Source organism: Carassius carassius, chromosome 47 (assembly GCF_963082965.1).
Source record: "Carassius carassius chromosome 47, fCarCar2.1, whole genome shotgun sequence".
NCBI lineage: Eukaryota > Metazoa > Chordata > Actinopteri > Cypriniformes > Cyprinidae > Carassius > Carassius carassius.
Genome location: NC_081801.1, coordinates 23,625,914 through 23,653,830, shown reverse-complemented (window position 1 = coordinate 23,653,830; position 27,917 = coordinate 23,625,914). Strand labels below are relative to the sequence as shown.

The window sequence follows — 27,917 nt, the reverse complement described above, 5'->3', positions numbered from 1 at the left end:
GAGGTGGGGTGAGAGAGTAACAGAACTGCGGGCATTTAAGAGTGAGGAAGAATGCAGTGCAAACGTCAACGGTAAAAAGATTGGGGTGAAAAGTACCACTGCTAAAAGAAGATGGAGAGGATACACAGAGATGGAGGACTGCACTCTCAGTCAAGTGCTCAGTAAATATTTCAAAACTGCAGTCAGAAAAACACTTTTTTTTTTTTCAGTGGGTCTGGATGGCATTTTAGAGATATTTTTAAGACTGCACAGAAGATGGATGACCTTTAAACGACCATACATTTTACAATTCTAAAGGTATATAATTGAATCAACTGATTCATCGAATCAATGATTTTCCTGTGGCAAATTTTATATTTTAAAAATCTTTTTTAGGCCGGTCATAGATACTTTATGATGACAATAAAACCAGCAGTAGGTGGCATCAAACTCCTGTTTTGATGAATGATATTTTTTAATTGTTCAAATGATTCGTTCAATACAGCTGATTCAATTAGAAACGAAACAAGCCTGCATCCCAATGTGCAAGCTGTCCCATCCTTAATTCTATGTGATATTAGTAATTTACAATACTATTTAGAGCAGATAGGCTGGATAGTGTGCTCATTGGGAAGCAGGGAAAGTATCCACCTGAATGGACGGACTGTTAAATCTCTTGCTCACTTGATTAATTTAAAAACTGATTCATTCAAGGAACGATACACTGTGTTATTATGCACTGTTGTTTAAAATTAATAACACATTTATGCATGCGCATGTAGGCGCATGCATAAGTGTAAATTGTTTGAATTATAAGGTTATTTCTACGCAGTAAATGCTTTTGGACAAGACGTGCTTTTGTTTCATTTTTGCAAAAATCTCTCAGTTCCTCACAGTTACACATAGAGCACAATAACATTATGTCAGGGGAATGTTTTTTAAATTCTAATGAAGGAAAAATCATACCTTTTCTGTTGTCTTCTTTTTAAGGAAATTCAAAAGTTGCGCTTGAACCATACCACCTAGCTTTGATTGACCAATCGCCGTTATTCATAAAATTATGAGATATTTTAACATTTCAGTAGCATGATAAGTTTTACATAATACATGTTATTAATCCAAAGGGGATGGTCATGGGATGATGGTTTTATTGATGGGATGCTTTTTGTCATTTTTTTCAACCAGGTGGATGCCATGCCCCTGTATCCCCCCTCAATTCGAGCCTATTGGAAAGGATTTTTTTTGTGTTTGTTTGTTTGTTTTTTGTAGCTATGTGGGCTTTATTCAGTTTTTTGGAGCTTTTTGTAACACATGCGTTTTCACTTGCACCCACATAGAGAAAAGGAAAACTCCAATGTTTAGAAGGTTGTTTTTCTCACAATAGTCTGTCTAAGACCGCACACCCACAGTCTGTTCATTGACCGTCTGATGCATATTGCACACAAAACTGGAAAGGTTTTTTTTTTTTTTTTTTTGGCAAGTTATATTCTGATTGGTGAGCTTTACAGAACTTTCAGGAGTAAGCACTCAGGATTAAGTCCATCTGGAAACAAAGTTGTGTTTACAAGATTCTGGGTTGATACAATGAGTAGAGAATTAAATAATCACTAGAAAGTTTCCCACTTTAGAGGCTTCAGATTTACTCAGATTTTTGAAAGCACTCAGTACCATGTAACATGGATATCAACAAGCTGAAGTGTATTTGGCTTATGTCTGTGAAAAGGTCTCCACTTTAGAGTTTGTATTATGGTGATGCTGCAATACACTGATTATATAATTGTCTAAACTTTTCTCTCTCTTTCTTTTCTGCAGGTCCTCCAGTCATTGTGGGAATGAGTATAAATATTGCCAGTATTGACTCCATCTCAGAAGTCAACATGGTTAGTAACACTGATTTGGCATTACTGATATTGCTGTTGTTGCCAACTGTTGTTTTTGTTATTCATGATATGGGTAAAACACCAAAGTTCCTTTATTTTAACAGTACATTGGGCTGAATTTGACATACTTTTTGAGAATAAGTTAGCCGTGTTGCTTTAGAATCATACAGTGTGTTTAAAGGCTGTTTTATTGAGTCTTCATGGTAAGAAAATGATCAGTATGGATGATTATGTATAACTGCGGTCATGACCAATTATGTTGCACCAGTAGACCTTTTGGCTCTGGACCATCACCTCAAATTAAACACCACCCTGGAGCCCTTAAAAAGCAGTTTACTTAAAGAGCAGTCATCTAAATTTCTGCTGACAACTCCCTATACATACTTACCGTGGAGACCCCATGCAGACTTACTGCATTCATCATTTCTTCATGCAGAGTCAGGGACTTTGGTTTTATTAGCGCCTCGGCTTCAATGCCTGCGTCCTGAATCCATAAAGTACCCCAGCGATGAGGTGCTGCACCTGGATCGGTTACTGTCAGATAATAATGGTTTTGACAGTACGAAATATGTAGCCTGACTACATCAGACTTCGTACTTCCGCTCAATTTCAGTTCGCTTCTGTACTTAGTCTGAGATAGCGATCTATCTCCCAGCTTTCCTCCAGCTCCAAAATCGCCGGCCAATCAACGAACAGAGGGCAGGCTGAGAGCCGTGATGTAGACGCTAAGAGCCGAATTTAGGATTGTAGTTTAGGTTAGGGAAATCAAAAATGGACACGGAGACATGGGATGCTATTCGCTCTGTTGTGGACAATATTCCCGGCATTTGCCAACTGAAGCCCGAACAAGAAAAGTGTTTGTTTTACATTTTGAATGGAGGTGAAGTTGTGGACCTACTCCCGAGTTACTGATTACTGATCGTTATTGGGAAACTGGGGAGGCCAAAGTCTGGCAAGGCCGATACTTGTGATTGTAAACTGCCATGTTCACTCCGGTATTTCGCTCAATGGTTTTGTTTTCGCAACATTCCTGTGTTTACAGTGGAAGTTCGAGGCGGCTGAGCCGGCGAATAACACATGTCATAACCAAACGTAATGTGATTGGCTTACGAGTAGCCAATGATTTTAAACTTCAGACAAGCGCCCCCCCCCCCATAAGAAAGAAAACACTTGTCAATTATGCCCTTCCAGACTCTGTCTACGAAGCAAAGCAAAGTAGCAGAGTTTGGTATTACCAGGCTAGGAAATATGATCTAAAATTGAAAATTTCCCAATAAGAAATCTAGAGAACACCTGGAAAATAAAGCTGCTTCCACATTAGTTTGATTCAAAAATCTGAAGTCATGGTTTTTGATTAAAACAATCAAATAACAATCCCCATTAAAATTATATATAAATTAAATAAATTTAACCCCAAATTATTTTTGGTTATTTTCATGTATCCTTAAATTAAAATTAGCTAATTATACTGTATACACACATTGCCTTCAAAGGTTTGGGATCAGTAAGATTTGTAATGTTTTACATGAAGAAGTTTCTTCTGCTCATCAAGGCTGCAATTATTTGATCAAAATTAAATAACAGTAAATTTAATTTAAAAAAAAAAATTCTATTTTAAATAAATGCGGTTCTTTTTAACTTTACTCATCAAATAATCCTGAAAAAAAGTAACAGTTTCCAAAAAAATAATCAAAAATAACAGTACTACTACTACTACTACTACTAATAATAATAATAATAATAATAATAATCAGTTCAACTGTTTCCAAAAACATATTATAATGATTTCTGAAGGATCACGTGAAACTGAAGAGGTCATGTCAACCTGTCAAGTGGACTTGGATGCGATTCGCTACCTTAAGGACCTCTGTGTCAATTAGATGGCTGAACTTCTGGCACTTCTGAGGACTTCAGTTTCCAGAGGACCCTAATGCATGCCGTGTCCTCATTATCAGTGAGGGTCCTTCAACAGTCATCACAGGCAGCAGTTTTCACCTGACTAAAATAAACCCAGCTGAGTTTATGTGTGAATAGAAGACACTATGCTCAGAATACATTAGCTCCTCATTTTTAGGAAACAATTTCACTTCTTTTTCACAGAAAATGTCATAACAAAACACTTCTTTCAAAGAGGTACTTTGAAGATTATGTACTGGTCAAGTTCATTTACCTCTCTGACATTTCTCACGGACCAGTTTTGCCTCCAAGAAAAAGGTTGATGAGGGAATAACTTTTTGTTGTGCCGAAATGTTGGTAAATGAGGAATCACATGCAAGTGAGTGTGCAGTCGTATGTCTCTTTATGCTACTTTGATGTCTTCTGACCGACACCTCAGATGGTGTGCATATGCATGCTTATTTTACTAGGGAATCCATATTGACATGATAGTGTCTGGCACCAACAATCATTCCACATTCAAAGTCACTTAAATTACCTTTCTTCCCCATTCTGATGATCGGTTTGAACTTCAGCAAGTCATCTTCATCACATCTAGATGACTAAATGCATTGAGTTGATGCCAAGTGATCGGCTGATTAGCAATTTGTGTTTATATATATGTGTGTGTATATATATATATATATATATATATATATATATATATATATATATATATGTATATGTCTATATATACAGTACAGACCAAAAGTATGGACACACCTTCTCATTCAAAGAGTTTTCTTTATTTTCATGACTATGAAAATTGTAGATTCACACTGAAGGCATCAAAACTATGAATTAACACATGTGGAATTATATCTGGAATTATATACATAACAAAAAAGTGTGAAACAACTGAATATATGTCATATTCTAGGTTCTTCAAAGTAGCCACCTTTTGCTTTGATTACTGCTTTGCACACTCTTGGCATTCTCTTGATGAGCTTCAAGAGGTAGTCTCCTGAAATGGTCTTCCAACAGTCTTGAAGGGGTTCCCCGAGAGATGCGTAGCACTTGTTGGCCCTTTTGCCTTCTGTTTGCGGTCCAGCTCACCCCTAAACCATCTCGATTGGGTTCAGGTCCGGTGACTGTGGAGGCCAGGTCATCTGGCGCAGCACCCCATCACTCTCCTTCTTGGTCAAATAGCCCTTGATGCCTTCAGTGTGACTCTACAATATTCATAGTCATGAAAATAAAGAAAACTCTTTGAATGAGAAGGTGTGTCCAAACTTTTGGTCTGTACTATTTATATATATATATATATATATATATATATATATATATATATATATATATATATATATATATATATATATATATCTCACTTAAGACAGGTAGCTATTTTAGTGCAAGTACAGCAAAATTAATTTAAAAAGATGTTGCTGATTGGCTAATGTCACTATAAAGACATGTCCCTGTCCCAAACTATTCACTAGTGACAGGCCAGTTACATTAAAGGTAAACAGTGAAGAAATATGCATATCCATTGTACACTTGTAAGTCATCCAAAAATTTGCTACTCTTCAACAACAGTACAGTACTTAAAAAACATTCAAACTAAATTGTAAAGACTAAATTGTAGAGAAGTTTGGAGCTCAGAAAAATCGACACTGGCAATGAGAATATAATGTTAGCATGCGTAAATGCAATCACTCTTACATCAACTGAATGTAGCAGGAACATATATTGTAGTATTTCCTAGATGTGTTTTAACTAGAAAACAGTTTTATTATCAGTCTGACTAATTAATGTGAGTATCACTGCTGAATAGTTGTAAGCCCATCATCAGGTTTAGACAATGTTGTTTATGCTATCTCCTTCATGTGATGCTTGCATTAAACTGCAGGTGTGTTAATTAGCTCTGGTTGCAGCATTATTAAGCTCCAAGTGAAATTTAACTAAATCCAATGACAGTAAGATTTTTATAGATTAAACTTCACATAACATCGCTCCCAGGCATTGAAGGGACAACACACTAGCTTCACAAAACGCTTTATTTCTAATTGACAGAATGTACAGACATAACAGTCTAAAAAGCTAAATTTACTTGAAGATGAACTAAGATTAAAGGGGGCATATAATGTGATTTCAAATTTTTCTTTCTCTTTGGAGTGTTACAAGCACTTGGTGCATAAAGAAGTCTCAAATCAAAAGAGATATTCTCTATAAAAGTTAATATTCAACCAAGCCTACCTTAAACTGCTCATTATGACACGACCCGCGATTGTCTACGTCACAATGTGGGAAGATTTGCATAACACCGCCCAAATGTTCACACAAAGAAAAAAGGTGTAACTTTTATTCCCGGTGATATGTTGCCGCCATGTTGTGGAGTCTTTGGGCCCTATAATACACCCGGCGCAATGCGATGCAAGGCGCAGCACAAATGTGTTTGCTAGTTTCAGTCCTGCGCCATTCGCATTTTCCCGTCCAGCGTCACGTCATTTAATTAGCAAATGCATTTGCGCCTATTTGTCTGCCCATGGGCGTGCTGGTCTAAAAAAGAGGTGTGTTCAGGCGCATTCCTGGCGCAATGCTATTTTAAGGAGCTGAAAATAGACTGCGCCATAGACCAACTCAAAGCTGGTCTAAAGTCTGGCGCAATGTTTTTTCTTTGTTATTTAAAGAGCGTGTTAGTATAGGTGGGTCCGCCTACACGCTGCTTATTAAACATTATATATATATATATATATATATATATATATATATATATATATATATATATATATATATATATATATATATATATATATATATATATATATATATATATCGATCTATTTGCTCGCACACGAGCAGCTCCGTTTCATCTCGGAGACGCGTTCTGTCTTTGTGCTTGCCAAATTCCGTCGTGCCAATAGCAAATCTGTCATGGCACGAGCGCAACTGGCTCTTAAAGGGAATGGAAGATGAGACTCTGATTGATTTATTGCACATTACGCCCCAAAAACACCCATTACTCATTAAGAGAATAGGGACAACTGGTTTAGACCATGTGCTCGGGCGCGCTGACAGTTTTTCCTTCGTTAAAATAGCAAAAGTGGATTTGGACTCGCCCTGACTGCACCTGCGCCATGCGCTTTACACTTTGCGTTTAGATCTTTAAAATAGGGCCCTCTGTGTGTTTTGTTGTGAAACGAAACTACTTAGTTTGGCCTTCCAAAAGAGGACACGACTAGAAATCAGGGCTTAAATTGTATTTCCAACACTGTTCCAGAACAGTTCAAACCAAATATTCAGATGTGTGCAACGCATTTTATGAATGATGAGGACTGTTTGCTGAAACAGTAGCCTACAATGCAGGTGTCTGTTTCTATAAAGTGAGGCAGTTCCAACTTTGCAAGGACAGTCTGACGCTTCTGACTTAGATTAGATTAGATTAGATTCAAATTTATTGTCAATATCCAGAGTACAAGTACAGAGCTAATTGTTCATAATTAATGAAAAGAAAATAGAATATAAAAAGATTAGAAAGGTAGTTAGATTTTTTTAAAGAATAGAATTAGAATAGTGAGTGCTAAAGTTAGAGGGTCAAATTAAGATGGAAGAGATGTGTTTTAAGTGCATTTTTGACCAGGGTGGAGGTGTTAAGGGACCAGGTGAGGTCATCAGAGAAGTGGATGGCAAAGAACTTGAAACTCGAAACACACTCCACTACAGCTCCATTAATGTAGATGGGGGTGTGTGTATGACTCCTAATCTGCCTGAATTCTACAATGATCTCCTTTGTGTTGGTTGTTTAGTTCCAGATTGTTGATGGCTCACCACACAACCAGGTGCTGCACCGCTTCCTTGTAGGCTGACTCATCATCATCTTTGATCAGACCTACCACCGTGGTGTCATCTGCAAATTTGATTATGTTGTTGAAGCCATAAACAGGAATGCAGTCATGGGTGTAGCCTATAAGTACATTTTCATATTTAAAGAATTTGCCACTGATGATTTAAATGGGAGTTTTGAGCAGTGTAGAGTAGTTCATGTTGTTTGTCGTTTCTCCGATCACAAATGCAGACATGGTTTTATGTTTACGCAGCATGGTATGCAACGCAATGCGTAAAAAGACTTATGGATGCAACAAATACTTTGTTTATAATGGGTTTTTATTGGTTTTGTCTTGTCATGCAGAGAAGCCGTCACAGTATGTTAAGGGACGTAACATTTCCATCACACGCTTGAGGTATTCGGCCAATCACAACACACTGGATAGCTGACCAATCAGAGCACACCTCGCTTTTCAGAAAGATGAGCTTTGTATAAATTAACACGTTTCAGAAAGGTGGGGCAAAGAAGAGAAACAATAATGTACATTATGTAGAAAATTATGTTTTTTAAGCTTAAACCGCATAAACACATTTAAATACACCAAATAAACAAAATAATGTTATTTTTAGCAATGTCATATGACCCCTTTAATAAATGCTGTAGAATTATTGTCCATGCTTAGTACATGTTAACTAAAGTAGTTAACTAATGTTGACTAATGAACCTTATTGTAAATTGTTACCTCCTCATCTGTAAATATTAATTAATAATTGTAAAAAAAAATTGGATTTTGGTTCAGCTTCTTTGTTGCATACCATTCTGTGCATCATCGGAGCAACTGTTGTTCACTTGAGGGCAGATTTACTTTACAGTTTAAAATTCGCAAAAATTATTAGAATTTAATAGAAAATTAAACTCATAATATTTAGTTTGACATTCTGGGTAGAGTGTCAACATTTGTTAAAAAAAAAAAAAAAAAAAAAAGTTTCAGGAACTATTTTGTACAGTTTAACGAAGCCATTAAAGAAAGTCATAAAAAGACAGATATCAGAGATGAAAGATGAGAGACATGTGGGGAGAAACACAGAGTTATAATGCCTTGTTTTCTTCTTACCGCAATCCCTCCACTTGGAGCCACTGGAGAATTTCCATCCTGTTCCAGGCATTTTATTTTAATTTGTTCAAAGTATTCATTCAAGTATGAAGTTGTTTTCTTTCACTTTCCCCCTTCTTTTCTTCTACAAGAACAAGTATGTCTCTTTGATTTATCCATCATGAAGGTACTGCCAAAATTTATTTTGAACTCTGGTGTTTTGAAGATGCCGCACCACAAGGTCTTCAATCGGATGTTTTGTTTTACTTCCCTTTCCCTGGATATTAAAAAAAAAGTAGTGAAAATGTGCTGTGCTACATCTGAGAGGCAAAAGGTTGAAAATAATCCAACAACTTAAGAGTTACAATGAAATGGAAGTAGTGACAGATCTTATTTATTTATTCATTTATTTTTTTCAGCATATCCAAATGCAATGTATTAGACAATGAAGAAATGTAGGGTCGATGACCTGGTTCTATGCATTGATTATTTATAGTATTGTAATATGTGGGCATTGAACTAAGATAAATCTGAGTTTGTAGGGGGAGGACTTCAGTGAACTAAAATATTGAAGTCCTGTATAGTGTCATTTTCACCATAAGGTCTAGATATTACATTTCAATTAAACATTACAGGGGCAAAATAATTATAATAATAATAATAATAATAATAAAAGTCAGTGTCATACCAACTTAAAATAAACTGTCATATGTAATTTCATAATTACTTACAAAAATGTATGGTTAATAAAATCTGTCATTTCTCTTGTAACTTGTAGGTCTTGTATTTAAATAGTATGCTACAAGTGCACATTTACAATACAATACAATAACATACAATTAAGCAGACTTTGTTTTTTTCAGAAGGGTTATTGTTATATACATTATGGCAGGGTATAATGTTAGACCTTACAAGTTCAATGAAAATTAAAATGTATGTATAAATTCAGAAAAAAATTAATTAGGCATGTATTCCAACAACTTGAAATTAGACCTGTATCCCCACCATACTGTCAAAAGGGTCCAAAAGATTTTACTTTCTGGATGAAATCATTTTATAAAACATATATACTATATTATTATTATTATTATTATTATTTTAAAGATGTATCTAACATATCTAATAGTTTTTAATCAGCTTAACAAATACTTATACTCAAATTGATACCTGGACAATTTTCAATCTGGTTTCCGATCGCATCACAGCACAAAGACAGCGCTCATTAAGATAATAAATAATAATAATGATATTAGCTTAAATTATGAATCTGGCAAAAATCTCAGTGCTGCGTTTGACACTGTCGATCATAGCGTACGTCTACAGAGACTAGAAAAAAAACTGGTTTAGGATTTCTGGTATGGTACTCAAATTGTTCAGGTCATACTTAGAAGGGAGGGGTTATTATGTGAGGATAGGGGAGCATAAGTCTAAGAGGACATCCATGACATGTGGAGTCCCACAAGGCTCAATTATTGCACCGCTCTTGTTTAGCCTTTATGTGCCTATCACAGCTATGCTGATGATACCCAGATTTCCCTAGCCTTATCACCAAATGACTACAGCCCCACCGACTGCCTCTGCCAATGCATTGATGAAATTAACAGTTGGATGGGACAAAATATTCTTCAGTTAAACAAGTAGAAAACTGAAGTTATTGCATTTGTAAAAAAAGATGAAGTTCTCAATGTGAATGCAAACCTTGACTCTAGGGGTCAAATAACTAAAAATCAAGTCAGGAATCTTGGTGTGATTCTGGAGACAGACTTAAGTTTCAGTAGTCATGTCAAAGCAGTAACTAAATCAGCATACTATCATCTAAAAAACATTGCAAGAATTAGATGTTTTGTTTTCAGCCAAGACTTGGAGAAACTTGTTCATGCCTTTATCACCAGCAGGGTGGACTATTGTAATGGTCTCCTCACCAGCCTTCCCAAAAAGACCATTAGACAGCTGCAACTCATCCAGAACGCTGCTGCCAGGATTCTGACTAGAACCAGAAAATCTGAGCATATCACACCAGTCCCAGGTCCTTTCACTGGCTTCCACTTACATTCAGGATTGATTTTAAAGTACTTTTACTCATTTATTAATCACTCAATGGCCTAGGACCTAAATACATTGCAGATATGCTCACAGAATATAAACCTAACAGAATAGAAATAACAGTTAGAAATACCAAGGGTTCACACAAAAAAAGGGTAATCCTCTTAGCTATTTTGCCACTGGCAGCTGGAACCATCTTCCAGAAGAGATCAGATGTGCATGCTAAAACTTTAGTAACATTTAAATCTAGACTCAAAACTCATTTTTTAAGTTTCAATTTATTGAATGAGCACTGTGTTATGTCCAACCTGGTTGCACTGTATTTTATGTATTGCGCTGTCATTTTCTATTTTTAACTGACTTAAATTCATTTTAAATCAGTTTTAAATCATTTTCAAAGTTTTTAAAATCCTTGTTTTGTTTTTGTGATTATTATTATTATTTTTATTATTAGTTTACTTTATTTTATGTAAAGCACACTGAATTACCATTGTGTAATATAAATAAACTTGCCTTGCCTTGCCTTGCAACTGATAGCAGCAACATTCACAAATGCTTACAGAACAAGCGGGAACCCAATGTGCCTGTAGCTTTCTCTATCTCAGTTTTATCACGTGATAAAAAGTCTAAGGCCTTCTCAAGCCAAAGGGCAAACTCATTTAATCTGCGGCCTATTATGCATCAAACCAAGATTGATGTAAAGACACAAAGCACTGCCATCAAGTTAGCACTTTTAAACATTTGCTCACTAAAAAATAAATAATTTCTAATCAAGGACTTTATAACCACAAACAATCTGGATTTTATGTTTCTAAATGAAACATGGCTAGAAGACAGCTGCAGTGCAACAGTCCTAAATGAAGCAGCCCCTCCTAACTTCACTTACATGAGTTTCTGCAGGACTGTTAGGAGAGGTGGAGGTGTAGCTGCTCTATTTAAAGATGTCTATCAATGCAAGCAAGTGTCATTTGGTCAGTACTTGTCTTTTGAATATCTAGGGATTGTGCTGAAAGGTGCTCCACGCATTTTGTTTATTATTATTTACAGGCCTCCAAAATACTCTTCAGCATTTGTTGAAGAGGTCACAGAAATGTTATCAATGATTTCCTCAGAGTTTGACTGTTTTGCAATTGCAGGGGATTTTAATATTCACATAGATAATGCAGAAAACAAAACTACAAAAGAAATGATAACGGTTCTAAACACTTTTGACCTGATTCAGCATGTGCATGGACCCACACACAAAGGTGGACACACTCTAGACTTAATCAGCAGTAGGGGTCTAAACATTTCATTCATTGTTACTAAGTACGTAGCACTATCTGATCACTTCTGTATTGTCTTTGATATATTGATCTCTGCTACCACTGAATCTAGATCTGTCTCTGTCAGAAGGAGATGCATAAACAAGAACACAAGTGTACTATTTATGGAGGCTATATCCTTAACACTAAGCATTTCTGCAGACTCTGCTCCAATAATAGTCAGTTTGGAGAAGATCAACAGCAGTTCAGACTATGAAAAGACAATGCAGAAAAGCCGAGCGGATGTGGCAGAAGACGAAACTTGAAATTCACTATAGCATCTATAAAGACAGCCTTCATGCTTTCAATGTGAAACTAGCCACAGCTAGACAGAATTTCTTCTCGTTCCTTATAAACAGTAACTTAAACAACACTCATACTCTTTTTGCCACTGTTGAGAGACTGACAAACCCCCCAAGTCAGATTCCCACTGAAATGCTCTCAGACAGCAAATGCAATGAGTTTGTTTCCTTCTTTTCTAAGAAGATTATCAATATCAGGAAGGCGATTAGCACATCCTCAAGTAATGCAGAGGTCAGACAGATTCAGCCACAATTAGCCTTGGTAATCCTAAAAACATTTATTAACTTTTTCAGGTGTGTTTTATTAGGGTTGGAGCTAAAATTTGCAGGGCAGCGACACTACAGGACTGACATTGTCTATCCCTTGTCTAGTGTCTGTACATAATGCTTTTGCATTAAAATCCAATTCACAGTAAGCACTGAAGCAGCGATGAATCATACCAGTAGTGGACCTTAAGAGTGTTCCCAGCCAATTCTGTTTTCCCAACATTCTAAAGTCACTGCTCAAATTAACCTTATCCCATCAAACCTGTATATTTGAGTTGCTTATTTAATCATCAACACTGGTACACATCTCAATCCATTCCATAATGTTTTCATTACCTTCTTGTTAAGTAGAAAAGTTTGTTTAAAAAATAACTGTTAATAATAAAGACTTTCAACCCACCTTAACTCTCTATCTGATTTCTTGTGCTCTTTGCAGGACTACACCATCACCATGTATTTCCAACAGAGCTGGCGGGACAAACGGTTGGCCTATTCTGAGATGGCTTTGAACCTCACTTTGGACAACCGTGTGGCTGATCAGTTATGGCTCCCAGATACCTACTTCCTGAATGACAAGAAGTCTTTCCTGCACGGTGTGACGGTGAAGAACCGAATGATTCGTCTCCACCCAGATGGCACAGTTCTTTATGGACTGAGGTAAATTCCATTGCTGTTGTAACATCAGGGTCTTTAAGTCTGTTATTGCACATTACTAGTCTTGTGGTGAACAATTAATCAGTGCAAGGTAATCCACAGAAGAAGTGTTTGCCTGCGTAATCTTTGGTTAAAATCTGAACATTTGCTTCCCTTCAGAAATGCTGTTCCTTCCTTTAAATTGACATCCTCAAATGTCAGTCTGCAGAGAGCTAGAGATGTCACGAATATGCGCTAAAATTTAGCCCCGTCCTCTTATTTTCCTTATTCAACATTCTAATACGTCACAATTTGGTCGCAACTTTCGGTTAACACAGACTTTAAGCTGAAACTGAAAATCATGAAAAGGTTTCACTCACTCAGTCCAAGCTCACTTTTCGTATCTAACCTGAACTTTGCAGCCATATTGTGTGACATCATTCTTGAATTCATTATTAATATCAGTATCAAAGTTCTTTGTTTAACTTTAATAATAGGTAAAACTTCATGTCACACTTGCTAGCACAGTTAGGGACAGGTTATCAATGGGAAGCTTCTATTTGAGTTGTGTGAAAGATCTGTTAATGGTTCACAGCACTGTCAAAATGAAGGAGCTAATGATATTGGGTGTGCAGGGGGTATGTTAATTCCCAACACAATAGAGCATTAATCTTTAAATCCCCGTATTAATGTAATAAAAACATGACCAAGGTCACGTATTGAACGTGCATTTTTGCAAAACTCACTGGACATTTCACTTTGAAACTGCTGCGAAACATTCCGTGAGGTATACATAATATCTGTGTTGCAGTTATGTCACCACAATCACGTATTTCCAGTGAGCCTGGGTTACATTTGAACCACATTAATTCAACAATATAGTGTAGGATTGCCATTGTATAGGACAACAATATAGGTTGCACAGTGCCACATCCAGTGTAGACAGCATCACTGATTATAATGGGTTCTAGCTGCTTTTGATTCATCGTATGATGCTGCTCATTCCCTTACAAAAATGAACTATGGTTTTACTCCAAATAAAAACAACGCACGTTTACTATAGTTAAATCATGGTGACCACAAATTAAATATGGTTTTGCAACACTAACCATAGTTTATCCATGACACTTGTAGTAAAACTGTGGTTATACAAATGGTAATCAATAAGCCAAAAAACCATGGTACTGTAACTACAATTTTACTATAATAAAATTCGACCTTATTTTCATTTATTTTTTAATTACAAAAAATAATCAATTTAGACAAAGTGTAAAATTTAAAATTTGCTACATTTATTATTTAAACTTATTACACGGCTCTGTGGAATTCTTGATTCTGATTGGTCAGTCGCGATTTCCGAGATATGTTATCCCTCGATAACAACCAGTAAAAGCTAATAACAAAGGCTAATCTAAGTAACTGAAGTCAGCACTTAACACTCTTCTTTAACACACAAGTTAAGTATACCTTAAATGTCATCTAGTTTGACTTGCTGCTTACTCGCAAATGCTGTCTTCATGGAAGCTTTGCATTCAAATATTTCAACAATTTTGTGTGTCTAATTATTTACTTATGTGGCAAGTAGCCATGCAATAAGCAGGATAATGTACATCCAGAACAACCCCCTTCAGGGTGATATTATCCCTTACTTAATATATAAAACTAACAGTAGACCATCTGAACTCACCCATAAAATCACCTCTAAATGGTTACACAAAATATGGAACATCTAAGAATTGCTGTCTCAAATGTCATCCTTTCTTGGACAAAGAGAGGCACAAGTAAAAAAAAAAAAACACTCTCCCTCCTCACTGTCCTATGCATTAACCCAGAACCGCACCAGCGAGGCAGAGAGTTCGCTTTGGGTGCCCCACTTAATCAAAATATCAATAATGAAAGATGACAAACTGTTTCCTCTTCCAAAAGGCTCTGGCACAGGTGGAATGGACGAATCTAAAATGCCACAGTTGTTTACTTTTTTTTCAGCATCGCTGTAGTGAATTAAAATGTTGAGGAACTACAGCATGTTTGCAGTATTGATACATCCACTCTTAATAACGTCTTAAGATGGGTCTTTTCTGGCAGTAAATTATTCAAAAGTCAGGGCTGTTGTTAATGTTTAATTATCATAGCATGCCCTGCTGTGTCTAAAAAGGGATTTCGAATTGATATGCCTTAGTCAGCTTTAGTAGAGCTACAGTATGTATGCAAAGGATCCTCCATAATATGACCCACAAATGTACAGATTTACAAATATGCAGTGGTTTGTACTTTATGGGGATTTGGAGGAGAAAGCTAATGCACATATTAAAGGGTTTTAAGCAAGCAAAGTATTTTATAGATTGTTTACACAGAGCATCTAGGGTAACTGACTGTTTACTCCACATTTCTAAGAATGCATGATAATGAAGAACTATGATTGACACAAAATTAAAACAAATAAAAAAACACAAACAAGCAGCTGTTATTGCATAAAGTATGTTATATATAAATAAATTGCTTTAACAGATGTTGTTTGCTCCTTAGCCACATATAGAGGTTGCATTTTGAAAGGTTTTGAAGCTAAAAACAAACACAAACCTGCATCTTAATTATAGGATGCTCACAGTAAAAAGCACAGAAGGCAATATAATAGCTACATTACTATGTTATACCCATGCTCTGTTAACTAATTTAACTCCACTGTCATGTGTATGCCGATTGCTGTTGCCATGTTGCCAATTTATAGTTATATAGCACTTATATAGTTATATAACACTACAAGAAATGAAAGGGTATTGTATTTCCAATACAAGTTACTAATGACTTGCTATACAGTCGTGTTATACAAATATTACAATATTGAAGTAATACAAAATTACTACTTCTGGATTACCTCAAGATCATAGGGACACATAAATATATATATATATATATATATATATGTATATATATATATATATATATATATATATATATATAATATTCTAAACTCTTTCTATTCTATTTTCTATTCTAAACTCTATTTCTATTCTATATTCTATATATATATATATATATATATATATATATATATATATATTATATTATATTCTAAACTATATGCATTTTTTATTTCTTATTTCCTTATCACAATGGGATTATTTATCTCTTTTCCTTGCATATAAGTGACAGACTGAGCAGGTCATTTTTCACTTGCAACATCGTAGACAAGATGAGTCAGTCTCCATCTCTCAGCAAACTGGCAGCTGTCACAAAAATGCATAGACGCATCATGATTTTGCTCCTATTAAATTTACTTTGGAGGCTTAATGCAAGGAAAATTCACATGTGTTGCTACATTGAGTTCTGTGGAAAGGCTTCCACCATGTCCTTACTATGTGACAAGATTCTAACAAATTTGTGATTTGTCTAGCCACACCAGACACACGACAAAATAAATCACAGCCAATCAGAAGAGGGTCTGGGTGGGCTCTCTCTGCAACCACACTGCTGTCTAAAGTACATTCTTTTTTTTATATATATATATATATATTTTCAAGATCTGAAAATGATCTACTGTTGCTGTCATTATGGCTTTTAAAGTTAAACACAATGATTTACAAACTTAAATTAAACCATTATTATATTTTACAAAACCCAAACAGTACCTGAGCTTTCATCTGCAATGTCACATCCAAAACTAGAATCTCCTGTTAGTCATCATGGGTGATTAGGGCAAAAACTCACATTAACACTGAAAAGATATGTTTAATAACATGTTGTGGTGCTTCTAGTTATGGCGTGGTGTTAATCTGAATTCCATGCAGCTTTGAAGAATCCCTTGTTGTCACTTTATAGACTACAGTCTTGAATGATCTTTTTTGACCATCACAATACTCCATACATCAGAGCCTTTCACTAAAGTGCACACGTCTGTCAGCATCAGATTTTACCAGCTAGTAGGTCCTTGGAGAGACTGAGACAGCACTGAGTATGTGGCTCCAATAATTCCCAAACCCAGCATGTCAGACTAGAGGAATGGGATAAGAGAATGAGGTCAGTGGAGAATAAGACATATTGATGATTAAATATGGTATGGATATACTGTATATGAAAAAGTTTTTTTATTGTTAGGGGAATTAAGAATACTCATGCATCTCATCTGCACTGAAGAAAATGTGTTGAAACAGTTTTCATAAATAGTAAATTTCACAGACAATTTCAAAGAAATGGCAAGTGATACATTTAATTTAACATTAAATTTCTCTACCTTTTCTTTTTTTTTTTCTCAGATGTGCAATATGTTGAGAAATAAGCTCCATGTTTTGAAGCATTGTCAAAATGTTCTGCATAGCTGTTAAAATCTGGCCAGTTCTTGCAATTGGTTGATTGTGTGCTCTGAACTTAGCGTACTTAGTGATTTAGTGATTTATGTGTACACAGACTAAGCAGGATAATACAGGTCCTTCTCAAAAAATTAGCATATTGTGATAAAGTTCATTATTTTGCATAATGTAATGATAAAAATTAAACTTTCATATATTTTAGATTAATTGCACACCAACTGAAATATTTCAGGTCTTTTATTGTTTTAATACTGATGAATTTGGCATACAGCTCATGAAAACCCAAAATTCCTATCTCAAAAAATTAGCATATCATGAAAAGGTTCTCTAAACGAGCTATTAACCTAATCATCTGAATCAACTAATTAACTCTAAACACCTGCAAAACCGCAATCATGGGTAAGACTGCTGACCAGAAGGCCATCATTGACACCCTCAAGCGAGAGGGTAAGACACAGAAAGAAATTTCTGAACGAACAGGCTGTTCCCAGAGTGCTGTATCAAGGCACCTCAGTGGGAAGGAAAAAGTGTGGCAAAAAAAAACGCTGCACAACGAGAAGAGGTGACCGGACCCTGAGGAAGATTGTGGAAAAGGACCGATTCCAGACCTTGGGGGACCTGCGGAAGCAGAGGACTGAGTCTGGAGTAGAAACATCCAGATCCACCGTGCACAGGCGTGTGCAGGAAATGGGCTACAGGTGCTACAGGTGCCAAGTGTCAAGTACCCACAGTCAGTGATGGTCTGGGGTGCCATGTCAGCTGCTGGTGTTGGTCCACTGTGTTTTATCAAGGGCAGGGTCAATGCAGCTAGCTATCAGGAGATTTTGGAGCACTTCATGCTTCCATCTGCTGAAAAGCTTTATGGAGATGAAGATTTCGTTTTTCAGCACGACCTGGCACCTGCACACAGTGGCAAAACCACTGGTAAATGGTTTACTGACCATGGTATTACTGTGCTCAATTGGCCTGCCAACTCTCCTGACCTGAACCCCATAGAGAATCTGTGGGATATTGTGAAGAGAAAGTTGAGAGACGCAAGACCCAGCACTCTGGATGAGCTTAAGGCCGCTATCGAAGCATCCTGGGCCTCCATAACACCTCAGCAGTGCCACAGGCTGATTGCCTCCATGCCACGCCGCATTGAAGCAGTCATTTCTGCAAAAGGATTCCCGACCAAGTATTGAGTGCATAACTGAACATAATTATTTGAAGGTTGACTTTTTTTGTATTAAAAACACTTTTCTTTTTTTGGTCGGATAAAATATGCTAATTTTTTGAGACAGGCATTTTGGGTTTTCATGAGCTGTATGCCAAAATCATCAGTATTAAAACAAGAAAAAGACCTGAAATATTTCAGTTGGTGTGCAATGAATCTAAAATATATGAAAGTTTAATTTGTATCATTACATTATGGAAAATAATAAACTTTATCACAATATGCTAATTTTTTGAGAAGGACCTATACAATATAATATAATATAATATAATATAATATAATATAATATAATATAATATAATATAATTAATATAATATAATATAATATAATATAATATAATATAATATAATATAATATAATATAATATAATCACTGATCCTATTGCAACATAAAAAAATAAAGAATAGTAAAAAAGGGCATTTTCATGCCAGGTCAATTTGTAAATCAGTTTGGCCAATTAACTGAAAAGAAACTAACATACACAATGGCTTGCACGTTTCAGAGTTGTTGTTTTGTTTTTGTTTTTTTGTCAAGCATCCTTGTTTTTACTAATAATCATTGTCTAATTTAATGAATAAGTATGCAATCCAACCATCTAGGATGTTATCATGCCTGCGGCCCAAGACTCTGAGCATCACAGCAGCCCAACACTTAATATTGTGATAAATATTTTGTGAAAAATATGGTAACAATTTATTTTGATGGTACCTTTTGAACATTCTGTTGACAATAAATACAATTGCACCTACATGTCTACTAACTCACATTTGAGTATTATTAAGCTGTTTGGTTAATAATATCTGCTAACTCTTTATTGTGATGGTCTCCCAACAGACATTTTACTGACTATAAGCATCTTTGTGTTAAAGGGACAATCAAAATAAAGTGAAACCAAAATTACACATTGACATTTAAAATGAGCAAATATATGAAGTGGCTTTTTTATGTGTGTGTGTGTGTGTGTGTGTGTGTGTGTGTGTGTGTGTGTGTGTGTACATTTTTTTTCTGCTTCTCATTTCATATATTTCTCTTCTTTTTATCTATCTCACCTTACAACCAGTTAACATCCAAAACCTCAACACAATTAAATAATGACATTTTCATCCTTTTTTATTTCTTTTTTTTTTTTCTTTGAATAAGAGAATAGATTCCAATCGTTCCAATCCAATCACGTGGTGCAGTCAATGCTAAGCTGTGATTTCCTAAAGGTTACCAAGGTAACAGTGTCTCTCTTTCTCACTCTTTTTTCTACCCATTCCTTGTTTTTCTTGCTGTCCTTTTTTCCAGAATAACTACTACAGCAGCCTGCATGATGGACCTGAGACGGTACCCGCTCGATGAACAGAACTGCACCCTGGAGATTGAGAGTTGTAAGTGAAAGGAAATGTGAACACATACACATACTGGATACTTTCTAGATGTCTAGTGTACTACACCCATAGAGAGCATAATTTGCTGTGTTCTGCACAACTTTCTCCGTATATATATATATATGGTGAATTGAGAAAAAAATAAAATTATATATATATATATATATATATATATATATATACCCTTTCTTTCTTTGTGAGATGAATCAAGGCAGCAAAAGCATGAAAATTTAATTTACAATAAATACCCTTTTTAAAACAACGTATAGATAAAACACAATTAATTCTATCCCCACTAGAGTTGCCAGCCACCACCAGTATTTTTGATCAACTTTCATGGGCCAGAATATTTAGTTGTATCAACATCTGCAATATGTCAAAAGAAAGAACTGAGCCTCTGATTTCAAACAAACAAACACAAAGGTTTTATGCTAGCTTCATGCATTTTTATTTCTACATTTGTTATAATTAAATTAACTGTGAGCTTTTTAGCAGCTCACAAACTCACAAGCCTAGTTTGGGAAACCCCTTTGCTTCTTCATGTCAATATGGTACATTTAATGGTAGGTAAAAAAAAAAAAAAAGTAATCTAAAAGTAATCCAACAAGTAATATATTACCTAAAATGAGTAACCTAGACTACATTACTAACTACAGGTTTCATAATGGAATCTGTAATTAGTTACGTAATACAATTTGTAAGTAATCAACCCAGGTATATAAAAATCCTGGGAAAGAGTAGGAAAGAAAAAAACATGATAAACAGCAATGTGTTCCAATGTTGTGGCTGTACTGGAATTCTTTTAGGTCATAATATGCCAAGCTAGGAAATCAGATGCTATGCAATGAACAGATTTTTCCTTTGAACTAGATCATTTAAACAAACTGTTTAAAAGAACAAATATGAGAAAATGAATAAGAATCCCCATCACCGGCATGATAGTTTAATCTTCATTTATCATCCTCACAACCTACACAGCACAAACGCCAACTTCTAACCACATCACCTTGAAGAAACCATGACCATGGACAACAGCAGTTTGAACTCATCCAGCACATCAATTTCACTTTTGCTTCTTATCTCTGTCCCACTCCACAGATACCTAATGTAAGCAAACGTAATCATTAAGCCCATAGAGCAATCACCCATATCTGCAGTCCTGCCTACTCTGTCTTTGGGTGTCAGTAGTGATAAATGTTCTTGAAGGGGTTTGACACTGAGGGCTCATGGCACATTTGACAGAGGTAGGTAAGATTGAATGTATTTGCCGGTTTATCAATGAAGTGCCCTGCACTATCGATCAGTCAGGCGTACCAGGATAGTGTGCCCTGTCTATCACGGGTACATCAGAGGAGCCCAGTCAAATAGCTAGATTTGTTTTTTGAATGATTACACCATGCACAGTGTTTTCATGCCAATCAGTGGGTCAGATGTCACAGCCTGCTGAGGCATGACATTTTTTTTTTAGATTTGCTTGTATCAACATTTCCTTACTTTTTAAACTAAAACTAGCTATTCCGATAACTATTCGTTAGCTGTCACTAACTGCACTGTGGCCTACATTTATGAAACATAAGAAAAAGTTTATTTGTAAATCATTCATAAAACACAGTCAATGCAGAAAATGTTCATTAATGCATAAATTATTTGTAAAAACATTCCTCTGTAAATTGTTGCATTCATTGCCTATATCCATCATAAAGTTTGTCATACGTCTCATTTAATACATGCAATTTTTGCATAAATGGCCTAATTTTGTGTAAATTATTCACAAAATCATTTAAACGGTGTATAAAGCCATTCTCGTGTGATTCAAGATTCAAGATTTTTATCTGTCACATACATGGTTATATGGAGAGCATATGACCAGCAGTGAAATATAAGTAAATGTAAGTAAAATGTGAATTGTCTCATTTCATAAATTGTGCAGAAGAAATCTCTGTCTGAATTACGTAATTTGTCTAAATTAAAGAATGTTTTTACAACTTACAACAAACATTCTTATGCTTTTCAATGTGTGACAACAAGCTGCATCATAATAATATATATAAGAGGATGGAAAAGCAGAGACAGAGGATTATTATTGATATTTATTTTAATTAGGTAATTATTTTTTTTTGTCACCACTGATGAAGGAAATAACCTACAGTAATTTGCTCTGTGCCTTCCGGTAGTGCCATTAAGTTCAGTTTTCATTGTACAAAACACCTCTGAGACCTGTCTGCTAGATGTAAAACTGGCATTGTCCAGTGCAATGATTGTATAAGATGCATACATAACATTCTATTTAAACATTTATTGTACTGTCTACAATCTCTGCAGATGGATACACCACAGATGATATCGTGTTCTTCTGGCAAGGAGGGGACAATGCCGTGACAGGTGTGGACAAACTGGAGTTGCCTCAGTTCTCCATTGTGGAGCTACGTCTTGTGTCCAGAGAAGTGAGGTTTACTACAGGTATGGACGAATCACTTGCATGTAAAATGGGGTTAATACCAGCACTAAATCTATGGCAAGAGCAAATGGTCATTGAGAACAATCCAGTGAAAAAGATTCACTGAATATTTAAGGTTATCGCAATGCACTGCTCAACTTAAATTAATATAGAAAATGTGGCTATCATCTAAAGTGCTCTTTCTCGTAAGCACTCTTATTTATTTCATGGGAAGATTCACGGGGAGGTGTCCAAACAAGGGTGAATAATAATAATAAAATATTGTTGTGATTGGCGTCGGGTACCGTTCATATTCAAATGCTATTTAAATTACAGCTTGATCAAGTTATTTCCCTTTCTCTTTGATAAAATTGCTGCTGAAAGGCTCCCAGTGGAATTTGTTCTATTGCATCCTTATCTGAAAAACCGCAGTGAGATTGAAACCACTGGGAATAAACAAGAATATTCATTCTTACGTTAATAAATAGCCATAGCAATTTGAATAATCAATTGAATGAGTCAATTATTCAAACCACACCTGACATTAAACTACATAGTTTTTAAACAGGCTTGTGCAGGCCAATTTTGGAAAGGCTTCTTGAAACATGCTGTTTACAGTTGTCTTAAACCACACACCAGATTTTACACATTAACGGGACATGCTCTTCAGTTACATAATTGATTTTTTTTTTCTCTCGTTCTCAAATTCTCTGTATTAAAAAGCTAAATGGGAAAAAAAAGACATTGCAGGCTTTTGTGACAATTCTTAGAGGAATATAGACAATGCCTGCTGAGAAGGGAGTTTCAAAAAAATCTGCCATGTTTGCGACTTTTTGCCATGTTTAATTGGAATGGAACTAGTCCCTGGGAAGGAATCCATTGCTTTTGGGAAATTAAATGCTCCATCTGAACAAATGGGAAAACGACTGTTGTCAAAGTGCAGACTTTGACAATTGCAAATTGTAGATATATTTTTTCCTGTGCTTGCTCTTTTGTGATATCACTTACATGTTGACATCTCTATTTTTATTTATTCATTTTTTTTGCTTCTGCTGTGTACTTTTGTCTCCTCAGGTTCATACCCTCGGCTGTCGTTAAGTTTTCGCATCAAGAGAAACATCGGCTACTTTATCCTGCAGACTTACATGCCCTCCATCCTGATCACAATCTTGTCTTGGGTCTCCTTCTGGATTAACTATGATGCCTCTGCTGCTCGTGTGGCCCTGGGTAACCTTTAACGTTTGGTTCATCAGGAAGTTATTTTTTTCCTGTATAAAACCGTATCAATAATTTTGGTTGTCTTCTGCTCAAAATATTCTTATATTCTACTTTTTGTCAAACATGATGAGCCGCGTGAATGTTCCCCAATGCAATAAACTTGAGCAAAGACTTAAGCTTACATGATGCTCAAAGTTCAGTTCGGTTTCAGCTTTGACTCCATTTGCCACTGATTTCACTGGAAGATTTGCTTTAAGTATTGTTATGTGAGTGATGCAGGTACAATTGTTTTTTTTTTACAAAAATAACAAAATTATTCCAATGTTTATGTAGATCAAGCATGTCTAAAATATATTGAGAAAACTGTCCTTAGCATTTCCATTCATCTCTTTGACAATTGCTTAGCTAACAAATAAAATGTGTGTGTTTGTGTTGTGTAAGTATTTGGCTATGCAAACCAGCCCAAAGCATTCTAGGAAAAAAAGCTTTGTGAAACTATGTCTATTTTTTTCTGCAATATATCACTAGAATTTTTATCTTTTTTAGAATTGAAATTGTTACATCTTTAGTTTGTTTTAAAAAATGAAGAGTTCAGTTATTTCAGGCTTAAAATATAGTGTCACATTCTACAATAAACCTTACTACTAGACTACTACGTAGGGTGGCCATATGCGGCATTCATAAGGGACACGTTCGGACAGGATTTTAATATTGCCTAAAATATCCAGGTTTCTGCTGTTTGCATTGTGCAGGTTGATCGTTGTGTGACATTCATGAGAGCTCTAGAGAGCAGAGCAGATGGCTCCTGATGCTTTCGAATTGCTCGATCACCTATTCTGGTGTCTTTTTTGATCGGTGTGCAGCAACACTTCAAGTGAAACGAGTGAATAAACACGTGATATATTTGCATAGCTTTGATCGTTTTCTGTAGATCTCACTTTTCACATGCAGCCTCAAGATCGGTCGATTATGTTAAATATGTTAATTGGCATGTTATTGGTCAAACTGCTTTGGATGTTTTAGGCAATATTAAAATCCTGGCCAGGACGAATGCCAGATTACGAGCTTCATCTTTCAAAATAAATGTAAAGACAGTTAATAATGTCCTTAGTTTTAATATCAGTTCAAGCTCAAGTGATGAAGCTCTTATGTGTTTGCAGTACACAAGCCACGGACGGTTAAGACAGCTGACTCCACTGTGTGACCCTGTCTCTCTCTCTCTATTACATGTGCACACACACAAACACATACGACATGCAAAACTCCATATTTGAACATTCAATAGCAAATACTTAAATGTATAACAAAACATACTTACAGTAGCTGATTCACAAGCGCCAGACTGTTGTTGCAAAGTCAGAATTACCTCCTCTCCTAGGTTAACGAAACGGTTGTCCATAAAATGTGTTGCTGTTCCGTTGTAAGTAATTTTAAAGATTCCTAAATGCATCTACTTTCGGAAGGCCAAATAAAGTGCTTTTGCATTCACCTAGATACACAGAGCATATCTCTGACATGGCTGCTTCAACACTAACTGTGTTACTGAAACCAAGCCTTCTTTCTTTGCGTGAACATTTGGTCGGCATTCCACAAATATTTACACATAGTGACGTAGACATGTGGGGGCATGTTTGAATGAGCCATTTTAGGGGGGCATGGCAGAGTCTTAACTTTTATAAAGAATATCTCTTGGGATTTGAGACTTTAGTCTTTGCAACCTTACAGATCTTCTTCATGCACCAAGAGCTTGTAACACTCCAAAGAGAAAGGGAAAACTGAAATCGCATCATATGACCCCTTTAATGTCTTTTGGGTATGTCTTATTTCAACTTGGGCCTAGAGTAGGAGTATGACGACCTTGTTAAGTGGTCCATGAAAGCCCTGGCGCAAGTCCCGTGAACGTTGAACGTTTTCATTGAAGTGACTAACATGGCTTTATTGCAGGTGTAACTACGGTGCTCACTATGACAACCATCAACACCCACCTGAGGGAGACCCTCCCAAAGATCCCCTATGTGAAAGCCATTGATGTCTACCTCATGGGCTGCTTCGTCTTTGTTTTCCTGGCCCTGCTCGAATATGCCTTCGTAAACTACGTGTTCTTTGGACGGGGACCCCAGCAACAGAAAAAGATCAACGAAAGGCTAAACAAAGCCACCAACGAGCGTCCCCGTTATGAGGAGAAGCGTCTGAGGGAACAGGTATGCAAGGTCTCTTGTAAACCATTTATAACAGTTGCACAGTTCATTTTTGTGCTAATTAAAAGCTAATTTAAATTAATTTAATAAGCAATGACAATGTTCATGCATGTCTAAATGAATATGTATTCACTTAGTTTGTAAGCTGAACAACAACTCTCATCAAAGTAACTATTGCCTGAATGAATCGCTGCACTTCACTGCTAAAAACGAACATTCAATAGCCCATTAACCATGACTTTACTTAATCAATGACGTATTTCATTTGATTGAAGCTGCATTTCATTAATAAGAGAGGTTTCTCTTGCTTGGAAAGTTACAAATTACATTGTCATTATGCTATCAGAATCTAGTCTGCTTCTTGCCGCAGGCTTCTTTTTCAATCCAAGCACCGTAATGTATTGTGAGACAGACAGATTCATTTCTCCCTTCTCAAACTGTGTCAGCCATTTACATACATATAAAAACTGTGTGGACTAAGCTCAGTTACTAAACCAGAGTAATGAGAGTTTGACTGAATAAAGCATTTGTGTCTGTGTCTATTATGCAAGCTTTTTCTTCTTCACCCTCATATTTATACACTTTTGAATTATTCGAAAATTGTTTCTTGATTGTCAGTTTATATGGGCATTTTAATGTTCTCTTCATTTTTTCTTTCACATCGCAAGGACTCCATTTCAGCGCCGTTTCAAAGCAACACCCTCAGGTCATATACACAGAGAAGAAATCTGTATCTCGAGGAACAAAGAAAAGTTGGGGTACATCCATTTAGAAATCATATCAAAAATGGAAATTTAAAATCAGAAGTTGATGAGATATTGTCATTAACTACTTTGTGTTAATGCATTTTAACATTCTGAATAATTCTTGTAAAGTTTCCTCTTCCCAAGTAAAGTTTGTTGTAACAGTGACATCACACCATTGTTGCATCTGCATGAAGTAATTAGGACCGTCCGTTTCCTGTGGCTGCTCATGACCACCCTTCTCTGTCTTTTACTGTCTTAAGGTGGATGCTTACGGAAACATTCTTCTCACCACTTTGGAGATGAACAATGAGGTGATGCCATCCGATGTTGGCAGCAGCGTCAGTGACTCACGGAACTCCGTCATGTCTTTTGACAGCCCCGGAGTGCAGTTCCGCAAGCCCATGGCTTCAAGGGATGGGTTCAGCCACCACTCGTTGGACCGCAGCGCCATGCGCAGTCGTGCCAACTGCCGGCTAAGAAGGCGCTCGTCCAAGCTGAAGCTCAAAATCCCTAACTTGGCGGATGTTAGCACCATTGACAAGTGGTCCCGGGTCATTTTTCCTATCACTTTTGGATTCTTCAACCTTATCTATTGGTTGTATTATGTGAATTGATATGCGTTCCCCTAGGAAACATGGGCCATATTTTGAGAGCACATTAAATTTGTGGCTTTGATACATTTGGAAAATATGTGAACACATATATGAAAAGTTGATACATATGTATATGCATATTTCTATATATTATATTTCTATATACACATGCGTGTGTAAAATCTAAAGGACTTTTCTGGTTTAAAAAAGAAAAAAGAAACGTATTATACAGAATGACTTGAATGTTTATGAATAATACAAAAGAAACATTTCAAGTATCTGATTTTTTTTCCTTCTTAAAACAAACAATGAATAACATACATTAGTCCCCTGTTCAAGGCTTCGAAACTAAAGACTGCATGATATTTTTGCTAAAAGAAGAGATAAGAAAAAGCATCTGCTTTTTATTGATACTGTAATCAACCTCTCCCAACCGTAGCTCATGAAATCAGAAGTGGCTTGTGCATTTCGGGGCATCAACAGAGCAGGCCCCAGGACCCGATCCACTGCTTTCCCCATGCCCATGGAAAAAACTGACGGAAATGTACGTTTCTACACTGTACAGCAGCCTCTTTTGGAATTATGTATCATTCCTTGATTTTGCAAGTGACAAGCGTTCTCTTTATCGG

General features: G+C 36.1%; 1 protein-coding gene across 1 annotated transcript in view; it reads left to right on the top strand.

Moving 5' to 3' along the window:
- Positions 1-27,470, top strand: part of LOC132130234 (gamma-aminobutyric acid receptor subunit beta-4-like) — a 57,028-nt gene extending 29,558 nt beyond the window's left edge. The window contains exons 3-10 of the mRNA XM_059541941.1: positions 1,792-1,859; positions 13,006-13,226; positions 20,014-20,096; positions 22,419-22,556; positions 23,608-23,760; positions 25,696-25,952; positions 26,618-26,707; positions 26,956-27,470. Of these exons, the coding sequence (XP_059397924.1) occupies positions 1,792-1,859; positions 13,006-13,226; positions 20,014-20,096; positions 22,419-22,556; positions 23,608-23,760; positions 25,696-25,952; positions 26,618-26,707; positions 26,956-27,309 (1,364 nt within the window). The 3' untranslated portion in view covers positions 27,310-27,470. The remainder of the gene's footprint in view (positions 1-1,791; positions 1,860-13,005; positions 13,227-20,013; positions 20,097-22,418; positions 22,557-23,607; positions 23,761-25,695; positions 25,953-26,617; positions 26,708-26,955) is intronic.
- The last annotated feature ends 447 nt before the right edge of the window (positions 27,471-27,917 follow it).